This window comes from Pseudonaja textilis, chromosome 2 (assembly GCF_049901715.1).
Source record: "Pseudonaja textilis isolate UNSWEBS1 chromosome 2, rPseTex1.2, whole genome shotgun sequence".
Taxonomy (NCBI): Eukaryota; Metazoa; Chordata; class Lepidosauria; order Squamata; family Elapidae; genus Pseudonaja; species Pseudonaja textilis.
Window position 1 is genome coordinate 87,141,301 of NC_141991.1, and position 26,417 is coordinate 87,167,717.

The following is a 26,417-nucleotide window of genomic DNA, read 5'->3' on the forward strand; positions in this document are numbered from 1 at the left end:
ATCTATTTGTGAAATAAGAGATGTGTTTCTTTGGATAAATCTTCTCTTAATAGCCAGACATGAGAAGGAGAATCAAACTGGAAGCTCTCTTTGTAAGATAGATGAGTTACAATTTCTAGGGCCATTATATCATTATTTTTCTAGAAAGCATAATATTGTTTTCAGAAAGTCAATGTACATAGCCCAACTTCTTCATTTTAAATTTACTGCATTGAGGCCCTATCAACTAGACCAGTGTTCCTCATGCCCCCTACCCCTATGGAATTCTAGCCTCAGCATATGTAGGGTAATACGGCTGAATTATATGGTAGCGGATCCACAATTATTTTTAATGCATGTTTGGCAAACGCCCCAAAAAAGAGGGCAGGGTGATGATGATCCCATAAGAGACAAGCAAATTTCAATTTTTTTCAACCATCAAGTTCTGAAGCCTCCCAGTGTAATGGAAAAGACAGCATGGTTTCTTCCCCCTACATGTTAACAGAATGATTTTCCCAGATACTATTATTTAAAATTTATTATAACTACCCACCCTAGGCAGCTTACAAATACAAAAAACATTAAAAAGGTTAAAAACACAACACCATCCTGGTGGCCTGGACTAAACCCCTGCAATAACAAGCCAGTCCAGGTTCCATACAAATACATCAGTCTCAGTCTTGAAACCAAAGCCAGATCTTAAGAGCTTGTTTGAAACTCCAGAAGAAAGGTCACTGTCTATCCCTGTGGTGGGATCTTGTCCAGAGGACAGTGACAGAGAAGACATGCTTCCTTGGTCCTGTAAGATGACAATATTTAATAGAGGGAACCTGGAGCACACCCATTCTGCTGGAACATACCTGGCCAACAGAAAAAACTGCAGATAGGCAGTCTCTCAGATAAGCAGGCACTATGCCATGAAAGTAATGATGGACAACTTACACTGAACCCAACTGGTCATCAATGCAGTTCGCATAGCAATAATCACACATATCAAGAAGCACTTGTTACTTCTTGTGACATTACATTTTGTACTGGTTGTAGCTTCTGGATGCTCTTCAAAGGCATTCCCACATTCAGCACATTGCAAACATCCAATAATGAAGTGACCAGGACCTGAGTAAGTATCTGAAGGGCCTCCTGGTCAAGGAAGAGGCATAACTGGTACACAAAATCAACCTTTGCAAAGGGCCTCCTACCCATAGATGCAATAGCTGCAAGTCCAGAAGGATACCCAAGCTATGCACCAGTCTGGAATGGGAAGTATAACCCCATCCAAGACCAATAATGGAAATGTCCCTGACCCGAGGGGATGGCGGGGGGGATGACATACAGGCACAGCCATTCAGTCTTGTTAGGACTGAGTTGAAGTATGTTCTGCCCCTTGCACCTGAACAGCTTCCAGACATTGGGTCAGCACATTGATACCTTCACCTAGACAGCCTAGTGTTGAAATATACAGTTGAATATCATCAGCATGCTAATGATTCTGAACAATTGATGATCTGGTTTCATGAAGATGTCAAAAACAGGAGAAAGAAGAGAGCTTTGAGCCTTGAATGAATGAATGCAAATGAATGACTTCTCTCTACCAAAGACAAAGATGCCATTTGTCTCAGATAATTCAAGGAATAATGAAACCAGATCTGACCAATAACATAATAAGGCACCCCGTATAGCCTAGAATCCTTGACATGCCATATACTTATCCGTGAATTATCCAAAAAGTGGCCTTGACTGGACTTGAAAAATCTACAAGTAACATCTCTCCAAATTCAGTGTATTTCCATTGAAAGAGAATATTAGTTGAAGGCCTCCAAAACCATTAGACTCCTTAGATTCCTCATTTGTCTACTATTTTGTTATCTCTTTTACAGTTAGATGCTATAACAGATATATACAATTTGTATAATAAAGCTGCTTGCTCTCTTTTTCATAACCAGAGCAAGCTGCTTTGTCTACAAATTGTTATACAAATGAAACTAATTACGCTAGTTACGACTACTACATTTTACAATACTTCCAAATAGCTGTGCCATCATTTCAGGCACCGGAAGACTTTCTTTTCTTTGCCTCCATTATTCACACAAGCACAATGCTTTTCTTTAGCAGCAGCTTATCATTTATCAAACTCCTGATCTGACTCCTTGATGGAGGATGGAAGCTAATGAACCCTCTCAACTCAGTTTTTTGCACTTCTAGGGGCCATGTGAATTCTTATAATGCAGCTAGAACATATACCAATCATGAGTTCAGAGAGCATCCATCTCATATATTCTGAGCAGATATATTGGAGAGGAATACTTAGTAGTCCTGCAGGGATTATTGCATTCAGCTGTTTTCAAGTCTCTTTCTTTGCCTAATGTTTAAGGATTTGATGTCAGTATAATACGGTATTCTATGCAGAAATCATGCCCAATTCTCAGTTATTTTCCAAAAATACCTAGAAGAAACTGAACATTTTCAAACCATATTTACAATTTCCACAGCGCAGCCTTTCTTTTGTTTTGGGCGCAATAAATTCAGAAATCCAAACTACTTCTTTTCATTACTAAGCTGTAAAGGAGCCTTCTTGGCTTTACTTTTATATCCCTTAGCTTGCTGCTCCAATAATCCCACCGGCAGCATGACCAAATGGGGATTATAGCTCAAGAGAAGTGATGCCCATCTGCATCTATACATTGATGCACCTATTTATCAATTTATTAGAGCATTCCCTACCCTTAGGAATTCCCAACAGCATGGCTAATTCTGATACAGTAAATGCATTCCTCAGACGAGAGGACCACTCCACGTAGGAGCTTGTCTTGCAAGCATCTTCCCTTGGACAACAAGTCTTGCCATTTTCTTGGCAGTTTCTATCCATAATTATTAATTGGATTTGGACTGCTGTATTGGAATACCTGAAAACATTTATATAGTAAAAATGGAAGATAATGTTACCTCCAAGAAATTAAGGCAATCTGAACAGAGAGAGAAGAAAAATGCCTGTTAACTTTTCTCTCTTACACAGACCATCTTTCAAAACAGAAGTTTCATATTTTTGGGATGGACCACGTGTGATTCTCCAGATATTTGTTGAGCTGCAACTTTGACCATCCCCATAATTCATTTATAGTAGCTAGAGTGATGTAATGAAAGGGAACAAACCGTGATGTGGCTTGATTAGATATATGGGGTTCAAACTTATTTTGAGGCCTATGTTGCAAAGACAATCTAATAGAAAAGGGGAGACAGTTAACTATGAATACAGAAAACAAAACATTGAACTGAAAGGCTCTTCCAGATCCTCCTTAATTTGAGATTATACCACACATTTATAACTCAGAAGACATAATCTTGATGTTTGATGCATAATTATACACGTCGCTGGATGAACAAAGTACAGAGCCATCCAGAAAGAGAATGCAAAATCTCCCCTCCCATCTTCGGTTACTATAGCAAATGAGTCTTACAAGTGTGGGAAAAGTACAAATTTATACATTCTCCCAGTCTAGTATCACCTCTACAAAGAATTAAAAAAATGTCTATAACTGTTAGAGAAATTTAATCTTAGAATTATAAATTTGGCTGATATATTACACTAACCCATAATGTGGTTTACTTCATTTACGCACACTCTGTTGTATTCAGCCACTGTAATTTGCAGGCCATGGTTTATTGCTCAGTGGCTTGTTATGGCTTGCTGCCACTTCCTCTGCCCTGAGTAGCTTGACAAGTGGCAGCCATAAATTGAATAACTAAATAAAAAAAAAAAAACCACAGAGATGATATGGAGTGGGGCATTTTCTAAACTATCATGGGAACCCCTAAACTTAATCAATCCCTTTAAAAGATTTATATAGCTTTATATAAAATGTTACAAAATGTTACATAAAGTATAACATTTATATATGATAAATGAAAACTGTCCAGCTCTAGCACCAACACACACCTCTCCATGGTGAAGCTGCCGGAAATGATCAGAAGTTCTGTTGGTTTGGCATCTTAAGTCCATCATGCTTACCTTGCACTCCAGAAGAAGAGAATCTTCGTTTATGTTTGATACATACCTGAACAAGCTTTTCCTACCTTACACACCCACCTCCCTCACCTTCTCCACTTAGGGATTCACCCCCTTCCCTCGGATGCCGCTGGTTCTTCCCTGAACCTACTCCGATATGCTCGTCCGACCCCGACCTTCCCCCCCACCCCCCAAAAATCCCGTCTCCATCTTTCTGCTCACCTTGTACACCTTGCCGAAGGCGCCGTCGCCCAGCTCTCCGACGATCTCCCACACGTCGTTGGGATCCAAGTCCCGGCGCACGTGCTCGTATTCTTTGGATCGCCGCTTCTCAAAGTTAGAGAGGCGCAAGATGCGCCGGAAATTAGCGAAGGCCATGGCAGCGCCCGGAGTTGAGCTTCGAGATTCTCACCATCGACGTGTCAAAGGAGAAACAAACGGGAAAAAAAAGAAAAAAAGAAAAGAAAAAGAAACGACTCCGGAGAAGGCGAACAACCGGGCAGGCTGGAAGGGGCTAATCTTTATCGAAGCCTAACTTCCGAGGAAAGCAGCCGAGCCAGTTCCGCCCCGGTCGGGGCTTTTTATACGGGACTTCGGCTGAAGAGAAAAGCCCAAAGGATGCTTCTCCCTGCCGGTTCCTCCGCCGAACGTGGGGGCGCCCCCCGCTCGCCGGGCTATCTCAGGGCGGAGGAAGTGGCTCCAATTGCAACCGGCCAGCGGGCGAAAAGGAGCGCTCCGGCGAGGTGGAGCGGCCAAAGAGCGACCCAGCCAGCCGAGTCCTTAAAAGACTTTCGGGAGAGGCGCTTCACCTGCTAAGTCGGACGGGGGCCAACACCTCCGGCCTCCCTGGGCCGGCCCCGCCCCTCTCCGCCGGGACACCTTCCAGTTCCCCGAGGCTCCGCCCCAGCACGCGTTCAGCTGAGTTGCTCCCTCGCGCGGGTCGCGTCAGAGCTGGGTTGAGCCCGCCCCGGGTCCTCCTGCGCGGCCCGCCTTTCCGCGACCCCCTACCACAGCCATGACCCGTCCCTCCTCCTCCTCCTCCTCCTCCTCTTCTTCTTCAAGAAAGGAGGGGGGCGGTTGGAGACTTTGCAGCCCCCGGCCTCGTTAAATTTGGCGGGACAAAACCGTAGTCAGATGAACGGGGACCGCCGAATACCTCTTCCACGTCCGAGTGGCTTTCCTTCCCAATAGAGCTGCTGAAGAATCCGGGGTGGGGGGAAGGATTTGAAGGTCCTAATTTTAAAGAGCCGTTGCTTTGCCCTTGGGAGAGGCGAAGGGAGTGTGGGGGGAAGGAAGGGAAATTAATCATGCTTTTGAATGAGATTTTTTTCTGAAAATTGTCAGGCTGAGTTGGGATAGTGATTGGGTGAGTAAGACACAATTTCCTGAATGGCTCAGAGAAAACAGTGGTTGTCTAGAATAGCCCAAGAGCTTTAAATAACAGTAGGTTGGAAATGCCTGTCAGTTAGTAAAACTATTGTAAAAAAAAAAAAAAAGAGTAGTAGGTGCTCTCCAGTTTTCCTACATTGGCCACACAAAACTGGAGCACAAGCTGGGTTTTGTATAACTTGCAAGTTATACAAACCCAGTTTGTGGTCCAATTTTCTGTGGCTAATGTAGGAAACTGGATCAAGCAAACCCGAGGAAGCTTCGGCATGATATTGACAAGTGGCAGGTTACACACAGTTCAGAATAGTTTTTAAGCAGACCTGGTTCATCCCTAAAGTTAAGTCATGATGTAGCTTGCTACCTATTTGTATTAATGCAATGTATGGCTACAGGTATCCTCAGCTTATGGCCACAATTGAGCCCAAAATTTCTGTCGCTAAGTGAGTCACTTAAGTGAATTTTATTCCACTTTGTGACCTTTCTTGCCACAGTTATTAAGTGAATCATTGCAGGTTTTAAGTTAATGACGTGGTTGTTAAGTGAATCTGGCTTCCTCATTGACTTTGCTTGTCAGAAGGTCACAAAAGAGGACCCTAGGATACTGCAACTGTCATAAGTATGAATCAGCTGCCAAGCTTCTGAATTTTGATCACATGACTCTGGGGATGCTGCAGAGGTTGTAAGTGTGAAACCTGGTCATAAATCACTTTTTTCAATGCTGTTGTAACTTTGGTCGTTAAACAAACTGTTGTACGATGAGGACTACACGTGCTTTATTGGAAGTGTGCTGCATTTTAAACTTTTCAAACTTGGAATAAAATTGTAACAAGAAGTGGGATAACTTCTTAATTGGCCAGTAATCCCATTATTGTGCTGACAAAACTGTAATAAGGATGGATTTATGTCCCCTTAATTGATAATTAGCAACCTCTAGAATTTACAGCATCTTTTCTGCTCCTTTTTATTATAGTATATTGCTTTAAGTTTTGATACATTATATTGCTTCAATACAAGGATGTATAATATTAATATTTTTAATTTTGTTTAGTTATTGTAATTGTTTATTTCTCTAAATTAAGCAAAATAATAAAGCAAAAAAAACACTTTCTGATTACTGATTACTACATTTTGTTATTACTTAATTGTGTGTGCATCTATGTATGTGTATGCTACTGTAGTTAATAAAAGGGCAAAATAAATAAGCAATACAGATTTAGCAAGAATTAAATACCAAAAATAAAAAGGGGAAAGAACAATTTAGGTTTTTTTCAAAAAAGTATTTGCTGATTTGCACTATTGCAGGCATTTAAATTCTCTTACAACTCTCACTGTAAATAATATGCTTGCATACCCTGCTGTATGATGTTATATACAGTATGGGAACCATTCTTAAATTTGGTTAAACTTCTATTATGTATATATACTATTGCTTTTGTCTTTGCTGCATATGTTCCAAGTTTTTAAGTTTCCAGTTAGATGCTGTCAGGAGCATCTTGATAGCATTATCCAGCCAATTATTGAGAGAAAGAGAGAGAGAAAACAATTGTTAGTTTGGCACAACGAAGGTTAGATGACACTGGAAGTTGCTCTGGATGGCTGGTATGGAAATGCTCCTAAGTGACCACTAGAAAAGAAATGTCCAGTGTCATCCAGTGCAGCAGAAAGGTTAAATACTCAAGGACTCTGTGTAGCCAGTTTTGGTTGCTGCTGAACTTCTCATCCAAAAAACCTTCCCTGACCCTACTATTGTTATATCTTTTGCTTCTTTTCATACCCAGTTTATAGTCACAATAAGATTAGATTGACTCATTTGGGCAAGCTCAGCCAAAGTGGTTTAGCTATTGTGTGAACCCAGGATTCTATGTTAATTTACTGTATCTAATCTATGGTATATGCTGTGAGAACATAATCTAAATCTTTGTTATTCCAATGTGTCAGTTTACAGTGCCCATTATGACATCAGGAACTAATACAGTGGTATTGTTGCTTCCATTGATTTAGCAGCTTTGAGAATAAGATTTATAAACTTAGTTGCAGAACATAGGACAGATTGTGTGAGTGGAGCGCAGCATGTAGTCAACCAGTATAAGATAAGATAGATACGATAACTTTGTCATTTTTTTAGTGCAAGCACACCAGCCCACCTTAAAAATGAATTTCTGTTGCCTGCTCTCAAGAGAAAGTGTATATCTATCCAAACGCATACATAAAACACATATACACATGCTATATACATACACAAATATATACCTGCACCATACATATACTTTTAAAATAATGGGGCCAAAATGTAACCTCTTTATTTTGTCTGTTCTAAAAACAATGATGAAGGTGGCCCTTGCAAGGCACTCATTTCATCCCTTAAAATTACCCCATCTTTCCCCTGACTCACTTTTAGTAAATAGACTCTGACATTGTGCAGAAAGCCAAGCCTTCAAATTAACTGCTGCATTATATTTCTTCTACAAATGGGCAAAGTTATGTCCAGATGTTTGGGCCTCAATTCCTATAAATCTATCCAGCATGGCTAGTAATTACATAAGGGAGGTTAGCAAAGTTATCTACATAGTAGATATATTCTAAGTACCTATATGATTTGGGAGGGTCCTGTACTTGGAGCAGACCATGTCTTCAACATGTCTTCAGAGTGCCAAAGCTCATAAGATCTTTGTGTTCTTTCTTGAATATTAACATCTTGTGAGCTTTGGCATTCTTATTCTGTGAGATGCCTGCCTTGTGGAAACTGCCCTCCCCCCCGGCAAAAAAATCTGTTTTGTCTTTCTGCCTGAATTTGGCAAAATTTTGGAGAAGACAGTCAAATTTGTTTATCTCGCAAGATTTTTAGTATTTTAAAAAATATTTTTAATTTCATTTTTAATCTTGCATCCAAATTTATCCATTGAAATGTTTTAGTTATTTTTTTAAATAAGAAATGTTGACAAGTATAATCTAGTAGAGACATCTAGAGGAACTATGTGGAATTTCAGAGCTCGCTTACGTATGGTAGATGAAAAACAGGAAAATAACAATCTTGTAACATCCTAATGATCATTCTTATTGTACAATAGTATAGTAGAAAAATAGCAAAATTTAATAAGTAATCTGCAATCAGAAGATTTGTAATAGAATTTTATTCGTAAATTTCCTTACTTTTCAGCAATAAAAGTCTGAAAACTGGACATAATATACATATGAATGTTTGAGAAAGGGGAAGAGTAGCATTGTCTGGAATTCTTGCCAGCTGGGAAATACTGGGAATTAAAGTCCACACATCTTAAAGTTGTCAAATTTAAAAAATGCTGGTTTAGCAGAATGCAAATGGTAATTCCTTGTTACTTTCTCAAGATACTCTCGGCTCCCAATTTACCTGGCTATTTTTTTCTGGTTAGGAAGCCTACTTCCAAATAAATCCCATCCAATTTATCCTTAGAAGGCCCTATGATAATGAGACTTAGAAGCCATTTGTTTATATAAAGATGATAGTATTGACAATTTGCATAAGGATGTCTTTGATCCTCTTGAAGAACTGTTTAAATGTTACATGAGGAAGGGAGTGTAACAGGCGCCAATAAAGTGTCTGCCATACCATTGCACTGGTGCCTACTGCTCTTGTAGAGAAACTAAAAAAATTAGATTGATGTTTAATCTAGCCGATAACTTCAAATAGATAATTAAACATAAGACAGAAATGTTTCTTATCCATCCTTGTTCTCTGGGTGCAAAACTTTTATAAACAGCACAAAAGTCTTTTTTGTCATCATGTTCTAATTCCAGGGTGGAATTCTGGGATTGTAGTGTTGACATCACCATGGTCAATTCCAGAATTCCAAATATAAACATAATTCTTCTATGGCAAAATGAGGCTGAAGCCAAAAAGCTTCTTTCATTTTCTGTGCTTAGATAAAATATATTGCTTATTATCTGTCAGAAATGCCAGAGCTCTGACATCTTATTTTCATCTACTTGATGTTCATAAGAAGAACACTTTGAATAGTAAGTACGATACAGAAGCTAAAGAAAAATCTATAAAAATGAAATATAGGATTATCATTACTGTATTATTTCCTTTTGAACATCTTTAAGTATTGGTTCTTTTTCCCAACCTCATTGAAATGAGAAAACTGAATATACTTCATTGAATATCTTCAGACTTGGAAGTTAGATGATACTGCTATGTTGAACAGTTTAACATGCCTGTAGGTTGAATTATCAGATGAGCCCAAGTAAATTGCATTACATGCCTCTCTTGTTGGTGTATTCCACTAACTTTTTCTTACTTATCCAAGTAGCTGTATTTCCTTGACACACTCAACTATGGCTTAATCAGCCATGATTTATTCAGCTCAATTATGTGTGGAATACTGTGACAGATTAAGGTTAATTTAATGCAGATTAACTACACAAGTTGAATTTGCACAATTTACTAGGTTAAATATGGCTGTCTAGGCTGAGGTTCATATATCATGCAAACATAACCCCTATCTAGAATTAGGAGTTCAAAGTTGATCTAATTGTGACAATTCTGTGGCAAAAATCAGTAGACTGACAAGGAATTGGAGAGGTTATATTCTTAGCAGTTATCTGGTTCTTGAGGCCACTTGGGATTTATCTGTACCTTCAAGTTCACCTGAACGAGAGTGCAAATGGGTGTGGAACCTTTTGGGGACTGCTGAAAGGATTGTGTTGTAGACAGGAAATAAGTGGTGTCCAGAATATGGACCTTGCTCTCTTCAAGGAAAGAGGAGCACTGGTTTGAAAGGGGTAAAAGAGGCCATCTATCATCTATGTTATCTATCTCCTGCATTCTGATTCAGATGAATCTGAGGGTAAGATCACCCCCCAAGTGACCACAACTAGTTTCAGAGTTAATAACTGACCTTCAGAGTGCTAATGACCAGATGACTGCTAAGAATTCCCCCATTCCCCACAATTCAGCCAGAACTGAAGGAGCTTCTTGGATGAGAAGTGAAACATCTTCGAGGAAAAAACAAAGTCCAGTCGCTTTTTGAAAAGCACCTTTGGGAGAGGTTCTTTGAAGCCGTGCTGAGTGAAGCACTTCCTTGAAGTTGCTTCACAGAGCAAACTTCATGGTGCAGCTTTTCCAAACATGGTTCCCTCTGGATGCTTTGGAACTAATCCCCCAGAATTCCAGACTGCATAGCAATTGGGACAAGAATTCTAGGAGTTTCAATCCCAGGTGATCTGGAAGGTTCCAGAGTGGGAGTGCTGCATTGGGCTGTCTCAAGCAGAGAAAGGACAGACTGCTTCCAAATGTAGGGAAACTGGTTTTCATACTTGTTTCCAGGAATGTATACCTCTTCATTTAAGGCAGCATAATTTATTGATTCTGTGACACCACTGTGCAACTTATTTTAGGTTGCAGTTAGAACCAGGAATGTACATATATTCAATTATATATTTTAAATAAACTTTTTCAGTAACATGTGGAAAATGTCTTTGAGAGATTGTTTTGAAATACTGACATCCACTCTTACTTGGTCTGCTGTTAATCAGTGGCTGAGTTCAAACATTTAACTAAGCCAAAACATGTTGTTAAATTTTGGCTACTCTGTTGTGGGAAACATTATCACTTATTCAGTAAACCATTATGTATAAATCCAATCAATATTAGCTACTGTATTACAAGTTGGAATATATTAGAGTTACCAGATTTGACTAGCAAAAATTAAGATGGCTACTATAAGATATAAACAAAATTTTTCTGTACCATCATCTGAATTTTTGCAGCCCATATCTGGATATTTTAAAATGTACAATATGCTATTATTAATAGTCTTATTAATTACAGGAGACCCTTTGCACACACAGTGCTTAACACCACATTGTTTTTCAGATCTGCAGTTTTACCACTTCCTTCACCATGTAACCAATCTGTCCAGACCTCAGATCATGCTGGTCTTTGATTTACTGGATTGGGATGGTAAAGGAGAGATCGGCTTTGACGAATTCTACATGTTGGTGTGCATCCTAATGGCACATGAGGTGAGTTAGCTAGATTGCTGGATGTCACTGAAGAAACATTTGGTTTTGCAGTGAAGTCCACCTTCATCATATAATCTATTTTTCACTTATATAGCAGGATTTTTAGAGAAGTTTTGGGGTGCTAATGAAGAAAAATCTGTTTTGCATTTTCCATTCTGCAGATGGACAGACAATTCTGAATTCAATTGTTCACACAAGGTGATTTCTCATTTCTGATTTCCCAGTGAAAAATCTTACATATCTTTACCTGTTCCTAAATTAGTAACTCCCAACATTTGGCCTCTTAATCACACCTCTAATTAAACCCTATCAGTACCAAGCCATCACAGAAAGTTGCTAGTGTTTAAACCCTGTTCTTATCCATGAGGCTTACTCTTGTTCACATTCAGATTACCTTTTTAGAAGCATTTCAGGTTGATTTTTTTCCTGATATCTATCAGTAATATTTAGTTTTAATGTTTGAAGAGATTGAAGTAGTAGCTCTTATTGCTGTTCTTGCTTTTCTGTCTTTGATCAGAACCATCTTGAAAAACAGTTCATGTATCGTCATTCTCATGCTGTTTTTGAGTTGCTGGACATTGATGGGGGCCATACAGTCGCTCCAGCAGAGTTCCAGGCCACACGCTTCCTTTTCAACATTAGAAAGACTGAGCTGAGCCAGATATTCAAGGACTTTGACATCTCAGGGGATGAGGTAATAAAAAGTAATGAACACAGGAGACAGGTTCCTCCTTCCCAGCTGTGTCATCTATCTTTTGTAAGCCAGAAGCAACCCCACCTAATATTTTAACTGTGCTGCCCACCAAAAACGTATGTTCTCCTGGTATGCTAGTCCCTCTGCTATGTTTAAAGATCATGGTCAACCAGAGTGTGTTTTAGCCAGGACTTGTTGGAAAACCCCCACCACCACAGTTAATTTTGTAGCAAACATGATTTATTTGGGGATAATTTTTGGCTTGTTATTTCATGCTCAAACTCTTGCTATTTTTGCTTTGCATTTCTGTGAATAATTCCACACTTAATTTATACACAAATATGGAATGTTCAAATTGGCGCAATGGAAGGGCTGTCATTTTAAGAAGGCATGATATCCTTTCTAGCCTGTCAGCCATATGTAACATGATTTAAGTTCATGTGAATGTTATGAAGGGTCTTGGTAATCATGGCCTCTTCTTGTATCGACATGGCAGCATCCACTAACACTGAAACTTTCTGATCCTCACATTGCATCAAGGTTTAAGTAATTTAGAGAAGCTCTGAACTGGCTTCCTCTGTAAGAATCAGTTACTTACTTGCAAATTCTGTAAATTCATAAGAAATTCTATTTGACTCTTTGTTAAGATTACATGAAACTTCAAGCTCGAAAAAGTTTTATCACTTTATTCTGTTTTAACTTTTGATAACATGGCCCATTTCGGAATTCAGTATGCACTGGAGAATATCCACCCACTGAGTTTGGGTGTAGCTTCTAATAGCTGGTTAGGAGGCTATAGTCAACTGTTACTTCAATACACTTACAAATGGAGACTTCATTCAAACAGTTGCGAATATTGAAGTGAGATTCACCTTCCAATCCAATTTACTTCTGTAAATAGAATGGTGAAGTGAGACTATTTTCCTTTGTAAAAGGATGAATGCTTGGTATTATATTCAGGCAGTTCTATGGACTTCTGAGATTTAGTTTGAAGAGTATTAATAGAGGAGGGAGGAAGAGTAAAGTGGGATACCATTTGAAGAGTGACAAATACCTTCTGGGGATTACAGTGGTACCTTAGTACTCATTGTTAATTGATTCCAGGAGGCATGATGAGTATCAAAAACAATGAGTGCGAAACAAATTTTTCCCACAAGGAATAATGTCGTGAGTCATAGGTAGCTAATACTGACAAGTTCTAACTTGTGTGTTGAGTACCAAACAAACAATGAGTATCAAGACAAAATGTTTAGGTCAAAATGCGTTGAGTACCAAATTTGATGAATTTCAAAGCAGTTGAGTACCAAAGTACCACTGTACTTTATAAGCCTGCTGTCTATATTCCATTAAAATACTATTATTTTTTGCTCCATTAGCAATTGAACTACAAGGAGTTTAGAATGTTTACGATCTTCTGCATTGATAGACAACAGAGGAAAGCAAAAGATAAACTGAAAAGAGAGATGGCCAAAGCTGCAGCTGAAGTTGAAGCAGAAGAGTATGCCGATTTTATCAGATTCAAACAGAAGTAGTTCTAACAGCTTACAGAATGAATCTATGACAGCTCTCCAAGGTTCAGCCCAAAGTATGGTGATTTAAACCAAATTTAAACCAAAAGGATGGAGATAAGAAAACCTTGCAACATGTTCAAAACAAGAAGATACTAGTGAGAAGTAATAAGGTGGTATGCTGTGTTATGGAAATATTCAATGTCCTTTAAAGAAAAAAACACCTTTTAAAGTATAACCTATTTAGAATAAATAAATAAGGCCAAAAATCAAAACAATTGATCAGTTATTGGGATGAATTGGGTGCTTATTAGAAAAATGGAAGAGTTGCATGGAGTATATTTAAAAAGAATGGGATAATGGGACTCCTTGATCTAGAAGGGATGGATGAAGTATCTGGAAAGTCCAAGCTCTAGGCTAGCTTGAGAAATCGAAAGACCCACCCTCCTGTCAATCGTTTTCTTTACTTAACATGGCTGACCTGGGAGAGGAAGCCTTATCCCAACTAGCCTGGAGCTACTTCAGACCAAAACTAACTCCTTTTAATGCCTTTATTTTATTTTACTTTATTTGGTTTGTCAATTGCTTACAAGATAATAAATATAAGTAAAAACATAGTTATGAATACATGGATACTCATAAGACTCCAGATAATGGAGATGAGGCAGTCCCGGCTACGATGGTTCGGCCACGTGAGCCGCGCCAAGGAAGAATCCATCATCAAATCTGTAATGAAGGTGACTGTCGGAGGAGCGAGACCGCGTGGTAGACCTAAACAACGCTGGATGGACACGATCAAGGCCGATCTAGAGATCGCGAAGGCAGACCCGACACACGTGGCAGACAGAGAGGTGTGGAAGCAGTACTCAAGGACATTAGCGGACCTCGCCCGAGCGCGAGACAAACGCTGAAGAAAAAGAAGAAGAAGAAGAAGAAGGATACTCATAAGAAAGATAAAAGAAACAATAGGATAGGCACGGTAAGCACATTGGTGCGCTTATGCACGCCCCCTACAGATCTCTTAGGAAAGGGGTGAGGTCAATAGTAGAAAGTCTAAGGTTAAAGTTTTTGGAGTTTGGTGAAGAAACCACAGAGTCAGGTAGAGTATTCCAGATATTGATCACTCTGTTGCTGAAGCTGTATTTCCTGCAATCAAGTTTGGTGCGGTTAACCATAAGTTTGTATCATTTGCTCTTATATTGTTATGGTTGAAGCTTGTTAGGAATATAAGTATTTGGGTTAGAAATATATAAACCAGGATAAACATTTTAAAACTGTATCTTTAAGAAAATGCAAACTGTAATTAGGTGTGGTTTCTCAAACGGCCATAAGATGGAGCCAGAAATCTGGTATTAGTCTTAGTCTCAGAAGAGAGTGTGTCTGAGTGAGTATCTCTGTTTCCTTCTGTTGGAAAGTGTTGCTGTTCCTCCATTTCTTCTAATTGACTGATATTACTGGATTTGATGTAAGTCTGATACTGAACTGTTTATGATACTGGAATTTGATATTTGGATTATCCCTGGATTGAAAACTGACTGATTTACTTGTGAATGACTTTGGACTGCTTATTTTGAACTTTGCTTAAACCTTTCTGGAAGTAAAAACATTTACTGTACAGTGTATCTGTGTTCTGTATGTGTATTATTCAAACACTACTCTCAAATACGTCTCCCTGTATGCACTCATTCTCCTAATGGGGAATTACCTCAACAAAGATGGAGCATTTAATGACAGATAGGACATTGCAATGTATGATTTTATATATTAAGATCGGACCGAAGGCGGCGTAGTTCTAGATTTTCTAGGTCTAGAATTTCAGGTCTGGTGGCATAAAGTATTCTGCAACGAGTAGAGGAGTGGAGAACTCTTTTTGTGAAATATTTCTGGACTTTCTCAACTGTGTTAATATCAGATACATAATGTGGATTCCAGACTGATGAGCTGTATTCGAGTATTGGTCGAGCAAATGTTTTGTATGCTTAGTTAGTAGTGTAATATTACCAGAGAAAAAGCCACGTAAGATTAGGTTAACAACTCTTGATGCCTTTTTGGCTATGTAGTTACAGTGGGCTCTAGCACTTAGATCATTAGAGATGAGTACTCCAAGATCCTTAGCAGAGTTTGGATCATCAACAAGGTCTTGACTATTCAGCCTTTATTTTATTTTCTGATTTTTTTTTGCCAATATGTAAGACAGAGCATTTATTTGTTGAGATTTGAAGTTGCCATTTGTTTGACCATTCTGATACATAATTGAGGTCTTTTTGAAGGATAGTATTGTCTGTGGAGTTGAATAGCTTTACATCATCAGCGAAGAGAACACAGTTGCTCTTAATATGATCACAGAGGTCAATTTATGTAGAGTATGAAGAGAATTGGTCCTAGAATACTGTCCTGGGGGACACCACTGTTGACAGGTACAGAATTTGATAGGATGCTCCCAATTTTGACCATTTGTTGTCTGTTTGACAGAAATGCTTCTATCCAGTTATGCAGGTGTCCAGAGATACCATAAGATTTTAGTTTTAGGAGTAGTTTGTCATGTACCACTGAATCAAAGGCTTTACAGAAGTCCATGTAGATTGCGTCTGTTGCTTTGCCCTGATCGAGTTGTGTAGTCCATATGTTTTTGCAGTGTACAAGTTGCAGATTGCAGGATAGTTTTTTTCTGAAACCAAATTGTTTATTAGAGAGTAGGTTGTTTGTCTCTAAGTGGAGGATAATGGATTGGTTAATAATTGATTCCATGACTTTACAGGTGACGCAGCATAAAGAGATTGGTCTGTAATTTTCAACTAGACTGGGGTCTCCCTTTTTGAAGATGGGGATGACTGTGGCTTGTGACCGTAGTTTTGGCAAGGAGCTGGTCCTGAAAGATTTTTCAAAGATTATGCTTAGAGGTTCTGCTATGGCAGTGGATAGCTTTTTTAAGAAGTAGGCACATATTCCGTCCGATCCAATAGATAGAGATGGTTTTAGATTGCGTAATGCTTTTTCAACATTGTCTACTATAAAATCAATATGTATTAGATCATTGTAGTTGTCTGTGGTTCAACTAGGAAATACTGGGCACGATCCATTACTGTTTACAAATACTGAGCCAAAGAATGTGTTAAAGAGGTTGGCTTTAATAGTGTCGTCGTTGCAGTCTTTACCATTAGGTCCTTTCAGGAGTGGGATAGACCTTGGGTCTTTTAGTTTGTTGTTTACAAAATTGTAGAAAGCGCGGGTGGAATTGGTGCGTAGGTGGTTTTCCTTTTGTTTAATGTGATAATTGGTGCATTCAGTCTTTACCGGATGGCATAAATTTTTGTATCAGCTTTTGAAGTTGGCAATGTGACCAGATTTATTTTTCCGCCAAAGTGATCTCTTTTTGGATTGAAGCTTCCTTATTGTTATGGGTAATCTGATTTTTTCTGGTTTTTGGAATTGTTATTGGTACATATAGTTTGATGACTCTTTTGACTTCAAGTAAAAATATGTTGTAATGGTCTTCCACAGTATTGCATCCAGTGAATAGAAATTGCCAATCAAGGGATGAGAGATCATTATCTATAAGATCATAGTTGCCTTTTCTGAAGTTAAAATTGGGGATGACATCATTGTGTTGATTTTTGTGTGGATGTATGTTGAGACAAGTCAATCATGCTGTGGTCACAGTTGGAAAAGGGTTCTTTAATTTGTATTCCGTAAATTGAATTCAAACTATGGCAGAAGATGAGATCGAGGCAGTTGTTTAGTCTAGTATTGTTGGTTACTAGTTGTTCCAGTCCCAGGATTGTTACAGCATTGTTGAAGGTTGCATGTATGGGTTCAGTTTTACATTTGTTTAGGGTCCAGTTAATGTGAGGTAGAAGTCACCGTGAAAGATAAAAGTGTGTGGGCAGGATGCTGCCCATGTTAGTAGTGAATTTAGCTTGTTTACATATTCGATGTCATAATCAGGGACTCTGTTGAAATGTGATATTTAAGGACAGTTCACAGACGATGGTCTCTGGAAGAGCAAGCTCCTGGGTAACTTGGATGTTTTTTAGATGTAAGGACTTTTTTATAGAAAATACCAACACCACTTCCTCTACGGATTTCACGATCTGATCGGTAAACATGATAGTCTCTCACTGAGGTAATGGAGTCGGGGAGAGATGCATTGAGCCATGTTTCACAGACAAATATGATGTTGAATTTAGCTGTATTTAGTAAGAGGAGAAATTCAGGTATTTTATTCACAAGGCTTCTTGCATTGAGTAGCTTGCATTTAAGGCCAGTTGTAGTTGGAATTGAGGTAGTTAGGGGCGTGCATGCCTAGTTTTGAGTGATGGCGGGTTGGATGAGGTTTCTCTCCAACTGATTCATTGCCTGATCTTCCACATCCACAACTATATATTTGCAGGACTTTCTTTGACTTCATTTAGATTGACAGCATGTCTAAAAAGAGCAGATTGTGGCCTTCTACAAATATCCATGGTACATAAATATATTCTGGGCACCACACATAAGGAAAGTGCTCCAATTGATATTCCTATCCTTTTATAGAGATATCTTATATAGCAATAAACTAGTATGTCCAAGAGTGAAAATTATAAACTTTTCAAACATGAGTAGTTTTCAAAGAAAGGGTTTTTTTTTTTAATTGCAAAAGGACTTTCCCATTTCATTAGAATAGAGAGTATTGAATTACATTTTGTTTGGGGGAAGAATGTCATGGTCAGCCTGAATTTCCATCATAGTATTGAAACTTTGTCCTGAATTTTTGCATTGAGATGTTTAATATATTTCTAAAACATTAGAAATTCACATACATTTTGATTAATATGCATGCTGGCAGCTGCTGTGGCTTTTTGGCACATTTTTATATGAAGTAAAGTTGAATTTTTTTTCTTCCAAAGATGGGGACATACCTAAAAAAAAATGCAGTGTCACTTTTTGAACTCTTTATTACTTTTTCATATGTGTGATTTTTAAGAAGGATTTCACAAACACCATAGTAAATAAAACCCAAAAAACATCAGATATAGGTTTATGATCCGTAGGAGAAAAAGGTAGGTTTTGGAAGATGGTAATAGAAAAGTGGACTAAAACAACAGTAAGCAAGCAAAATAGAAATCTTAAGGTAAATATATTAAATATTCATTCATGGACATAACCATGGCACTTCTATAATCAAATTAGCAACAAAGGATTTGCTGACTAAAAATGATCAATGGTTGTGGGATCATTTGGACCAAAAATCTTCCCACTCATAAACTTACTACTCTTGAGTAGAAGCTAAAAATGACATAAGGGAGTAATGATACTATGTATCCAGTACTTTGAATGCTCTAAACAGATTTAGAATTTTCAATTAGGCATACCAGTGCCTTGCTATATTAATACTGTATATACAAGGGCATTTGCTGACCTAGACTCCAGCAAGGCAGGATAGAAACAATCACTAAATAATTTAGCTCTAGTTTGAGAGAGAAAGAACACAGAACTTGTATTTTAAAACAAGACATATCCTGTATTAGCTTTATTGCTTAGCCCTCCCCAAAATAACTAAAAGGCATTTTGTTTTTCTTTTTAACACATAGCATTCTATAATATACATTCTTACCTTTTTGAAATCAAAAAGTTTCATTTATACTTTTCATTTCATTGTTCAAATAGAACTATTTGTGCTCAGTGATGTCTAAATCAGTAGCCAGGACTACTGCCGTGACAGAGATACAGCATGAATATAAGCTGTGGTCAGAGAGCAAGAATTTATTCTTGGGCTAATGAAAAAAAAAACTTCTTAAAAAAGGTTCATACAACCCATGCATAAAGTTTTTTTTTTTTAATTTTATAAAAGCTACAGGAAGGTGTCACATCAGTGTAATTCCTCTGACTTTCTTTTTAGTCACTTAAATTGTGTACTGCATTACTAACCATATGTAGAACAAGAATGCTTCTTAGATACATGGCACACAACAAACAGTGTACAAAAAAGGATTTACCAGAAAAGGAGAAGATATTTTATTCAAGAAATACAAATTGATGGTACCAGCCATCTTTGGAAGCTACTACCAAGAGGCAAAGAGGACATTAAACTTGAGCCCTTTGCTCAGCACATCAGAAAAAGAGTGTCATTATACACGGCCAGCTGCGTAGAGAACAATTGGTCGAAAGGCTGCCTCCAGTTTCTTAACATTCCCAGGATATGGAGAAGAGAGGCACAACGAAGGCCCTTAATAGAAGGCAATTTCATTATTTCAGTTAAAGCCCCAGAAATGATTTGTATATCTGTTGAGTTCAGATCAGAAAAACAATTTAAGCTGACTTCCATCTTTGGCTTGATTTAACTACCAGGAAAGAAAAAGGGTTCAAACAGATACATTTTTACTGTTCTTCATAAAAGCAATATTTGGATCTTCTGTTTTAACAGCATAGTTCTGGTTTGCAAACCATCTGCACTATTTCCAGAAATATTTACCCCGTGACCTTAATCAGAAGGCATGAACATAATTTTTCATGGATTATTAATGCCATGTGGAAACCCATCACTGTTGTTCAGAATTAACTATGAAGCAAGTTCTAAGGAGAAAAAACAACCCCTTTTATACTTTTTAGTTCTATACATCTACCAATTATGCCTTCCAATATTCCACTCTCAAAATGAGATGGAAGGAAACAAAAGAGTTCAATTAAAGAATGAATAGTTTATGGCTACATCATTATTTTAAAAATCAGCCGACTAATCTTGTGAACATGGACGCTAGCCAATAGAAATTGCTAGTATTAGTTTAATATACTCTTGCTTTGCGTAAAATGTTGAAATGTAGATTGGTTCATTTTTGTATCTCCCATGCACAGCATTTCTTTCTGCTATTTACATATTGTTTGGTAGAAATGGAATTTTTAAAGCACACTTGGGAGGCATTTGTAAGTGAAGCACATTGCTAGACTGATGAAGAAACTGCACTTCAAGGAAAGCTCCACATAATCATAAGCAAACACTATGAATGCACAATCATGTAAAAATGAAACAAACGTAAGGAGTGTTTGTTTTAGAACATCCAAGAATTTAAAGTGATGTATATGATTATAACATTCAAAATTAAGCAAAAAAAATCAACACTAATATGTCAATGTTTCCAATGCACCTGCGTGCATGTCTCTGTGTGTACACATATACACATAGCTGTTGCATTAATTTATGTTTGGGTTTCAATGTTTAAAAAAATGAAAGCAGTTCTGTAAAATCTTTTCTGCACCTTGTCAGTTGTTTATATCATGTGTTATCAAACAAACATTATCTCCCAACTAAATATATTGCTCTTACCATCTATGTATAAATCCTAATTATTTATGTAATGAATTGTGAAACCATACTATTAATAAAATGGAGGGATTTACCATCACTTATTTTTAACATGTTTTTATCAAATTATTTTTGAACATCTCTTTAGAGATGTGATAATTATTATTTTTATATGACCATTTCCTTAATATTACTGACATTTTCTGCAGCATAGTGAAGCACAGTGAACATTGTCTAATCTTATATTAATTTGTTGCTATGTTGTTGTACACAATGCAGTACAAGCACTGCTTTTGTCTTTCAGACTATTAGAGAACAAGCAAATTATAAACTATCCATTAACTCTGAAGCATATAGTACTGACACCTTTGCCAGACAAGGGCTCAAACAGAGCTACTATTTGGATATATTTGTAGCTCTAATTCAACAGCAAAAGAATGTTAATTAGAAATGTTATGGGAATTTGATGTGGCTATTGGGAAAACTGTTATTTGCTTTTGATAACTAGGCCAAGTGTTATATCTTTGTAAGATATACTACCTTACATAGGAGTGAAAAGGGAGGCACATTTTGTAGACACTGAGCTGACAGTGAATCAGAATCTTGACTACATATATAGTTTAACACAGTGCTTGCTTGAACCTCTGTTCAAGCAACAAATGAAATTGTTCTGTCTCGCAGATTAACAACATTAAAAGTCTATAGTAGTTGGTTTATTATTTCTTAAGAGTCGGATGATGGTGGTAATGATATATTATAAACTTCTGTGGAGCAGAAAAAGAAACAATAGACTCACCAGACTCTTCCTTTGTTCTGAGAAACAATTTCTATTCAAAGTAAAAATTATTCACGATATGCATGAATTAAACCAGATATTAAATATCCCTTATTTATGAATAGATCTTATATCAGTGCAAAAGAAGAATTAAATTATCATGCACCTGCCCCAAATTGATCTTTTGTTGGCGTTAACCAAATTCTAACTTTATAATTCGTTTTTGTCTTCCAAAGTATTCTAATTGTAAGAATGATATCCTTCATTTTTTCAGGGAATGTTTTGCAATGTGCCTTCCATGCTGTTTTATAAGCATGTTAGAGAAAAATGATCAAAGCCTTAAAAAAAATTGTTCCAATGTGCATTCTGTTCATAAAAGCCCACTAGGGGCTTGGGAAATACAAAAATCATTTTAATGCATTCTGATGGTTGTTACTTCTGAGCAGTAGGGTTACTGATGAGCACTTTACAACTGACTATATATTCCAGATGTTGTTTTTACAAAATTATTACAGTAATTCTAAAAGGTCTATAATCATAATGGCCAGCATTCTTGGGCAGCTGTTGAAGATCCACAATTGAATTCTGATGCATCAACACTGAAAAGCATCAACTTCCTTCTCTGAATAACAGGACAGCTCTCTTATCTCAATGAAGAGAAAAAGGAAAGGAAGCAGAGGCTGTTCCTTGGCTCTTTCGATTTACCTATTAATTCAGTTGACAGGAAGAAGCTGGTGCTCACTCCCTTTGTGCTGATTCCACCACCCCATCCCCATATTTGTGGCAAGAGTACTGTAAATATAATTCACTGAGGGACAATCAGGAAACTTAATTTGATAAACGTGGTTAATACATAAAAAGGGTACTAGTTACAAAAATCATCATATATATACTTTCACCTTTTCCTTAATAGCTACAATTTTTCCTTTGTCATAGTTTTCCTGATGTATAATCCTGTAACTTGCACATTATGTAGTGCATATTCCTTATTCAGGCACTGCCCAAATAAATGAAAATTCTAACATTGTAGAAATTTAAATTTCACTTAAAGCACATCCAGACTTTGCTTCATTTAGTCACAATATTAAAAAATACCCCTAGTGATATGCAGGATTTTGAATTCATTCAATGCCTGTTGGGCTCTTAATATTAATGGGACACCAACAACAATTTCAGAAAATGGGAAACTTAACAATTTGAAAACAGTTATTGTTTATGGAATATTTCTATAAAAACATTTTAATTATTAACTGACCCTAATCTAGATCAAACAGTAATAGACAACAACCAGAAGAGTTCTATAGTTGTGATGCATGATACATTCATGTAAATATAAAAACTGATTTCCAATTGAAAAAATCGGGATAATGCACATTGTATCTTTTTTTAAAAAAAATCAGTTTAATTAAAACTGGAAGTTCTGTAACTGTAAGGTCCATGTGCGTAAAGAAAGATAAATTAGATTTGGTATTTAGCCAGCAAACGTATCAGAAATAATGACATTACTATCAAGCACATGACCATATCAGAATCAAGGAGCAGACCCAAAGACAGGCCCCACTTTAAAATAATATATTTAATGAATATGCCCATTGTTCTGATACATTTTATCAGTGCCATTCTCCAATGTATTTATTATTCTAGAGAGAATCATTACTAATGTCGCTCAAAACACTCTTAAAAGGATATACTGTACCTACTCCCCTAAAGAATGTCTTACCTTCAGATTCTAAAGGGAAAAATCCTGTATGATATTGCTAAGGTTCACACTGAGGTCTAGATAAATGACAACATCATTTAAAACCTATCAACTATAAAAAGTTATAATCTATTTGCCACAGGCACTCTTTATACACTGTTAAATGCATAAGTATGAACAGGTGTCATGGAAGTTAAGAGCACTTGAAAGATGCTCTCTTATTTAAATGTTTATGGGGTATATATGCTGCTTTTACAAACTAAATTAACCCAGTCTTAATGCAAGCTTCCATCTCTATAACTTACTTAGGAATTCAGGGAAAATAACATAATTCTACATGCAATGCAGAATCCCTAAAATGTACTTATGGGTCTAATGGTATATTGGAAAGATCTAGTGCTATACAGGCTAGTAATATTTTCACCTGCTAGTGAGGGTTTTTTTTTCCAATCCTTTCTCATAATTTTCTCTCATTCTGTGTACAATGACAGTGTATGTGTGTCTGAGTGTGTGCGCATACATACATATGTATATTTAATCTGAGTAGGAATAAAAACCTCAGCTTTGATTATGGCAAGAAAATACAAATATCAGTGGGTAAAAATGCTATCAAGCAAGTCGAACTCTTATTAGAAAAGTGTATGAAACCAGCTTGTGCTTTTTTCCTAATTAGTTCATTGCTATTTTTGAGGGTAAAGAAGATTCAAAATTATTGTTCTAAACATCAGAGCTGAACATATTAAATAAAAGATGTCCTGTGCCTTTAATATTTTCAAACTGGTAAACTTTGAATAATTGATTTTTCATCTATCATAATAGTGTAGAATTATTGGTAGGCCCTTTTATTGGTGACAGAGATTTGTACAGCAAGTTTCCTTATAGTGGACAGCTTACAGTAGACAAGAAATTATGTATTTAATAAATTATTGCCTAATTTGTCAGATGGCAGTATTTATACACCCTGAAGTCAGCCCTAGCAAATTGTTGCTAAATTGGAATGTACCAAAATGTAGTAAAACCTGAATTTGAGAATATACCATTATTGGAGTGTACCTCTAGTTCTTTGCTACTTGCAATTAAGCAGGAGTCTTATTGAGCCAGTAAATAAAACCCTAATAGAAAGAACCCCTACAACTATCACAGCATGCTAGATTAGCCAGGGGAGCTACAATGATCAGCTGAACTATAAGTGACACTGATTTCATGAAACAGTTCCATTTGGTTTAATCCTTTAAAAAGTGCTTTTCACCTTCATGGATCAATACATCACTTACAGTTCAAAGCACAGTTTTAGCATTACCAACCTTGAATTTCAGGCTCATTCTATCGCAAGCATTTTTCCATTTACTTTGTTAAGAGTGGTGTCAAGAAATACTAAATTGAACAAAGCCTCCAAGGATAATTTAGGAACAGGGACTGTGTGTTTATACGTAAGGTTTGTGTGTGCATATATTTGCTCATGTATGTTTTTACCTAAATTCCATCACAGATGGAGTGTTTGCTGGCCTTTGCTTGGAACCAAACCATTTGCAGGAGAGAATGGAAAGTGAAAAAGTCCCCACATGATAGAAGAGCAGGGAAAAGAAAGAAGAGGCATATAGGCAAAAATCAGTTCTCCACCAAGACAGGATTTGTTAAGGGCTGGCTCACAATTACTTGTACCACATAATCCCTTGGTATTTTCAGTTCCTCCAGTTTCATTTTGTCTGCGAGTGGCCGGCCTGAAAAAAACCATCGCTGACTTCTAGGTTCTACGCCTTCCACTGTGTGTAGTCGCCTCTTCATGTGATACACAGTGTCCATACTGCGGACCACAAGTTTGAGGTCTTTGCCTGTTGAGAGACGTAAACGAAGCTGGCATTCATGACCGGAGTTAGGCGGTGGATCTGGAAAATCCAGAGTCTCTAGGTCACCCTTCTCTTCTATCATGTTGATGGGTGGGGCAAGGCAGTAGACAGGAAGCTGGTATCTGTTTCCCAGTTCATCATAGCATTCTGTCAGAGCACCTTTAGAAGAAAGGGGGAAAACTGAGTAAATAACATTTTTAAAAAAATTAAACCAAAGTTGCATTTCTCGAATTACTTGGCACAACATATAGCAAGCAACTTTTATCCTTCATCCTCTTCAGAAGTAAAAACATTTTCTAGTATTAAAGTGTATGTATATGCTATTTTTGGAAGGAAAAAAGATTAATTTATCAGTGGCAAGTTGTAAGCAATGAATGTAGAGGAAGTACAAACCTTTGTACACCAGTGGTATTAGAGCACATGATACATTAATTTCAAACCTTGTTCACCTACACAGGTTATTTTAATTTGCTTTTAGCATCACAGGAGTATTTTATCATATTCAGAGGATATAAATAGGCACAGTATTATCAGTTACAGATAATCTATGTGATAGAACACTCTTTATGTATTTTAAGTGGTGGCCTATCACTGAAAGCTTGATTATATCAGGCTCTGATTTACATATACAGAAAAATAGGTCACATTTCACAATGCTGAAGTATTTGAAATTATTGTACCATCTAAAAAGGATATAGGTAGTTCTCGACTTACGATAACACTTGAGACCGAAACCCCTGTTTCTAAGCAAACCACCTTTTGGTTAGGCTTCTTCGGCAACGGACCAAAATCCGCGATCGTCTGCAGTTTCGGTTTGTGCTCTCTGCCAGAGGGCCCCGATCTACTGGATTTGGGGCTGAGGCCACTCCATAGAGGTGGCAAAGAAGGGGGAGACTGCCAGCTGGGTTGAGGGGAGCCACATCTCCCCTCCTTGGCTTGGCATTTACTCCTCTTTGAAGGTAGCAGTAGTGGTGGTCAAGATGGCCACCCCGAAGATCGAATAACAGGGTGCAGGAGTGGAGAAGAAGAGGACAGTTTGAATGACCAGGCTAAGCAGTAGTAACATCTAAATACAAGGTACCCCAGAATTAAAATAATCAAGAATTTTAAAGAAAGACTTTTAAAGTGGCGGTAGAAAAGAAGGGGGGGAAAGGGGGAAATTTGATAGCTGAAAGTGGCTTTGAACTTCAGAAGAGAAGCCTGTTGGAAGTTTTTTGCTCAAAATGATCTTGACACTAAAT

General features: G+C 37.4%; 3 protein-coding genes across 5 annotated transcripts in view; 1 reads left to right on the forward strand and 2 right to left on the reverse strand.

Moving 5' to 3' along the window:
* STK10 (serine/threonine kinase 10) overlaps nt 1-4,863 on the reverse strand; it is a 74,600-nt gene extending 69,737 nt beyond the window's left edge. The window contains exon 1 of the mRNA XM_026696375.2: nt 4,205-4,863. Coding sequence (XP_026552160.2) covers nt 4,205-4,360 — 156 coding nt within the window. The 5' untranslated portion in view covers nt 4,361-4,863. The remainder of the gene's footprint in view (nt 1-4,204) is intronic.
* A 375-nt stretch (nt 4,864-5,238) lies between these two features.
* Nucleotides 5,239-14,218, forward strand: EFCAB9 (EF-hand calcium binding domain 9). 2 transcript variants are annotated; one of them, XM_087924518.1, is made up of 5 exons: nt 5,239-6,050; nt 8,529-8,692; nt 11,226-11,374; nt 11,892-12,068; nt 13,445-14,218. In XM_087924518.1, the coding sequence occupies exons 3-5, from the start codon at nt 11,282-11,284 to the stop codon at nt 13,598-13,600; spliced, it is 426 nt and encodes a 141-aa protein (XP_087780644.1). In that variant the 5' UTR covers nt 5,239-6,050; nt 8,529-8,692; nt 11,226-11,281; the 3' UTR covers nt 13,601-14,218. The 2 variants fall into 2 exon arrangements, with proteins under 2 accessions (XP_087780644.1, XP_087780645.1); XM_087924519.1 differs by lacking the exons at nt 5,239-6,050; nt 8,529-8,692 and adding an exon at nt 11,055-11,142.
* An 8,968-nt stretch (nt 14,219-23,186) lies between these two features.
* Nucleotides 23,187-26,417, reverse strand: part of UBTD2 (ubiquitin domain containing 2) — an 86,032-nt gene continuing 82,801 nt past the window's right edge. For both annotated transcript variants that reach the window (XM_087924520.1, XM_026696374.2), the window contains exon 3: nt 23,187-25,335. In XM_087924520.1, the coding sequence (XP_087780646.1) occupies nt 24,938-25,335 (398 nt within the window). In that variant the 3' untranslated portion in view covers nt 23,187-24,937. The remainder of the gene's footprint in view (nt 25,336-26,417) is intronic.

Bases quoted from the DNA above. Each gene is read 5' to 3' on its own strand.
- EFCAB9 (XM_087924518.1), top strand. From the start codon at position 11,282: ATGCTGGTCTTTGATTTACTGGATTGGGATGGTAAAGGAGAGATCGGC. The intron at 11,375-11,891 runs GTGAGTTAGCTA...GTCTTTGATCAG, and splicing joins GCATCCTAATGGCACATGAG to AACCATCTTGAAAAACAGTT. The intron at 12,069-13,444 runs GTAATAAAAAGT...TTGCTCCATTAG, and splicing joins TTGACATCTCAGGGGATGAG to CAATTGAACTACAAGGAGTT.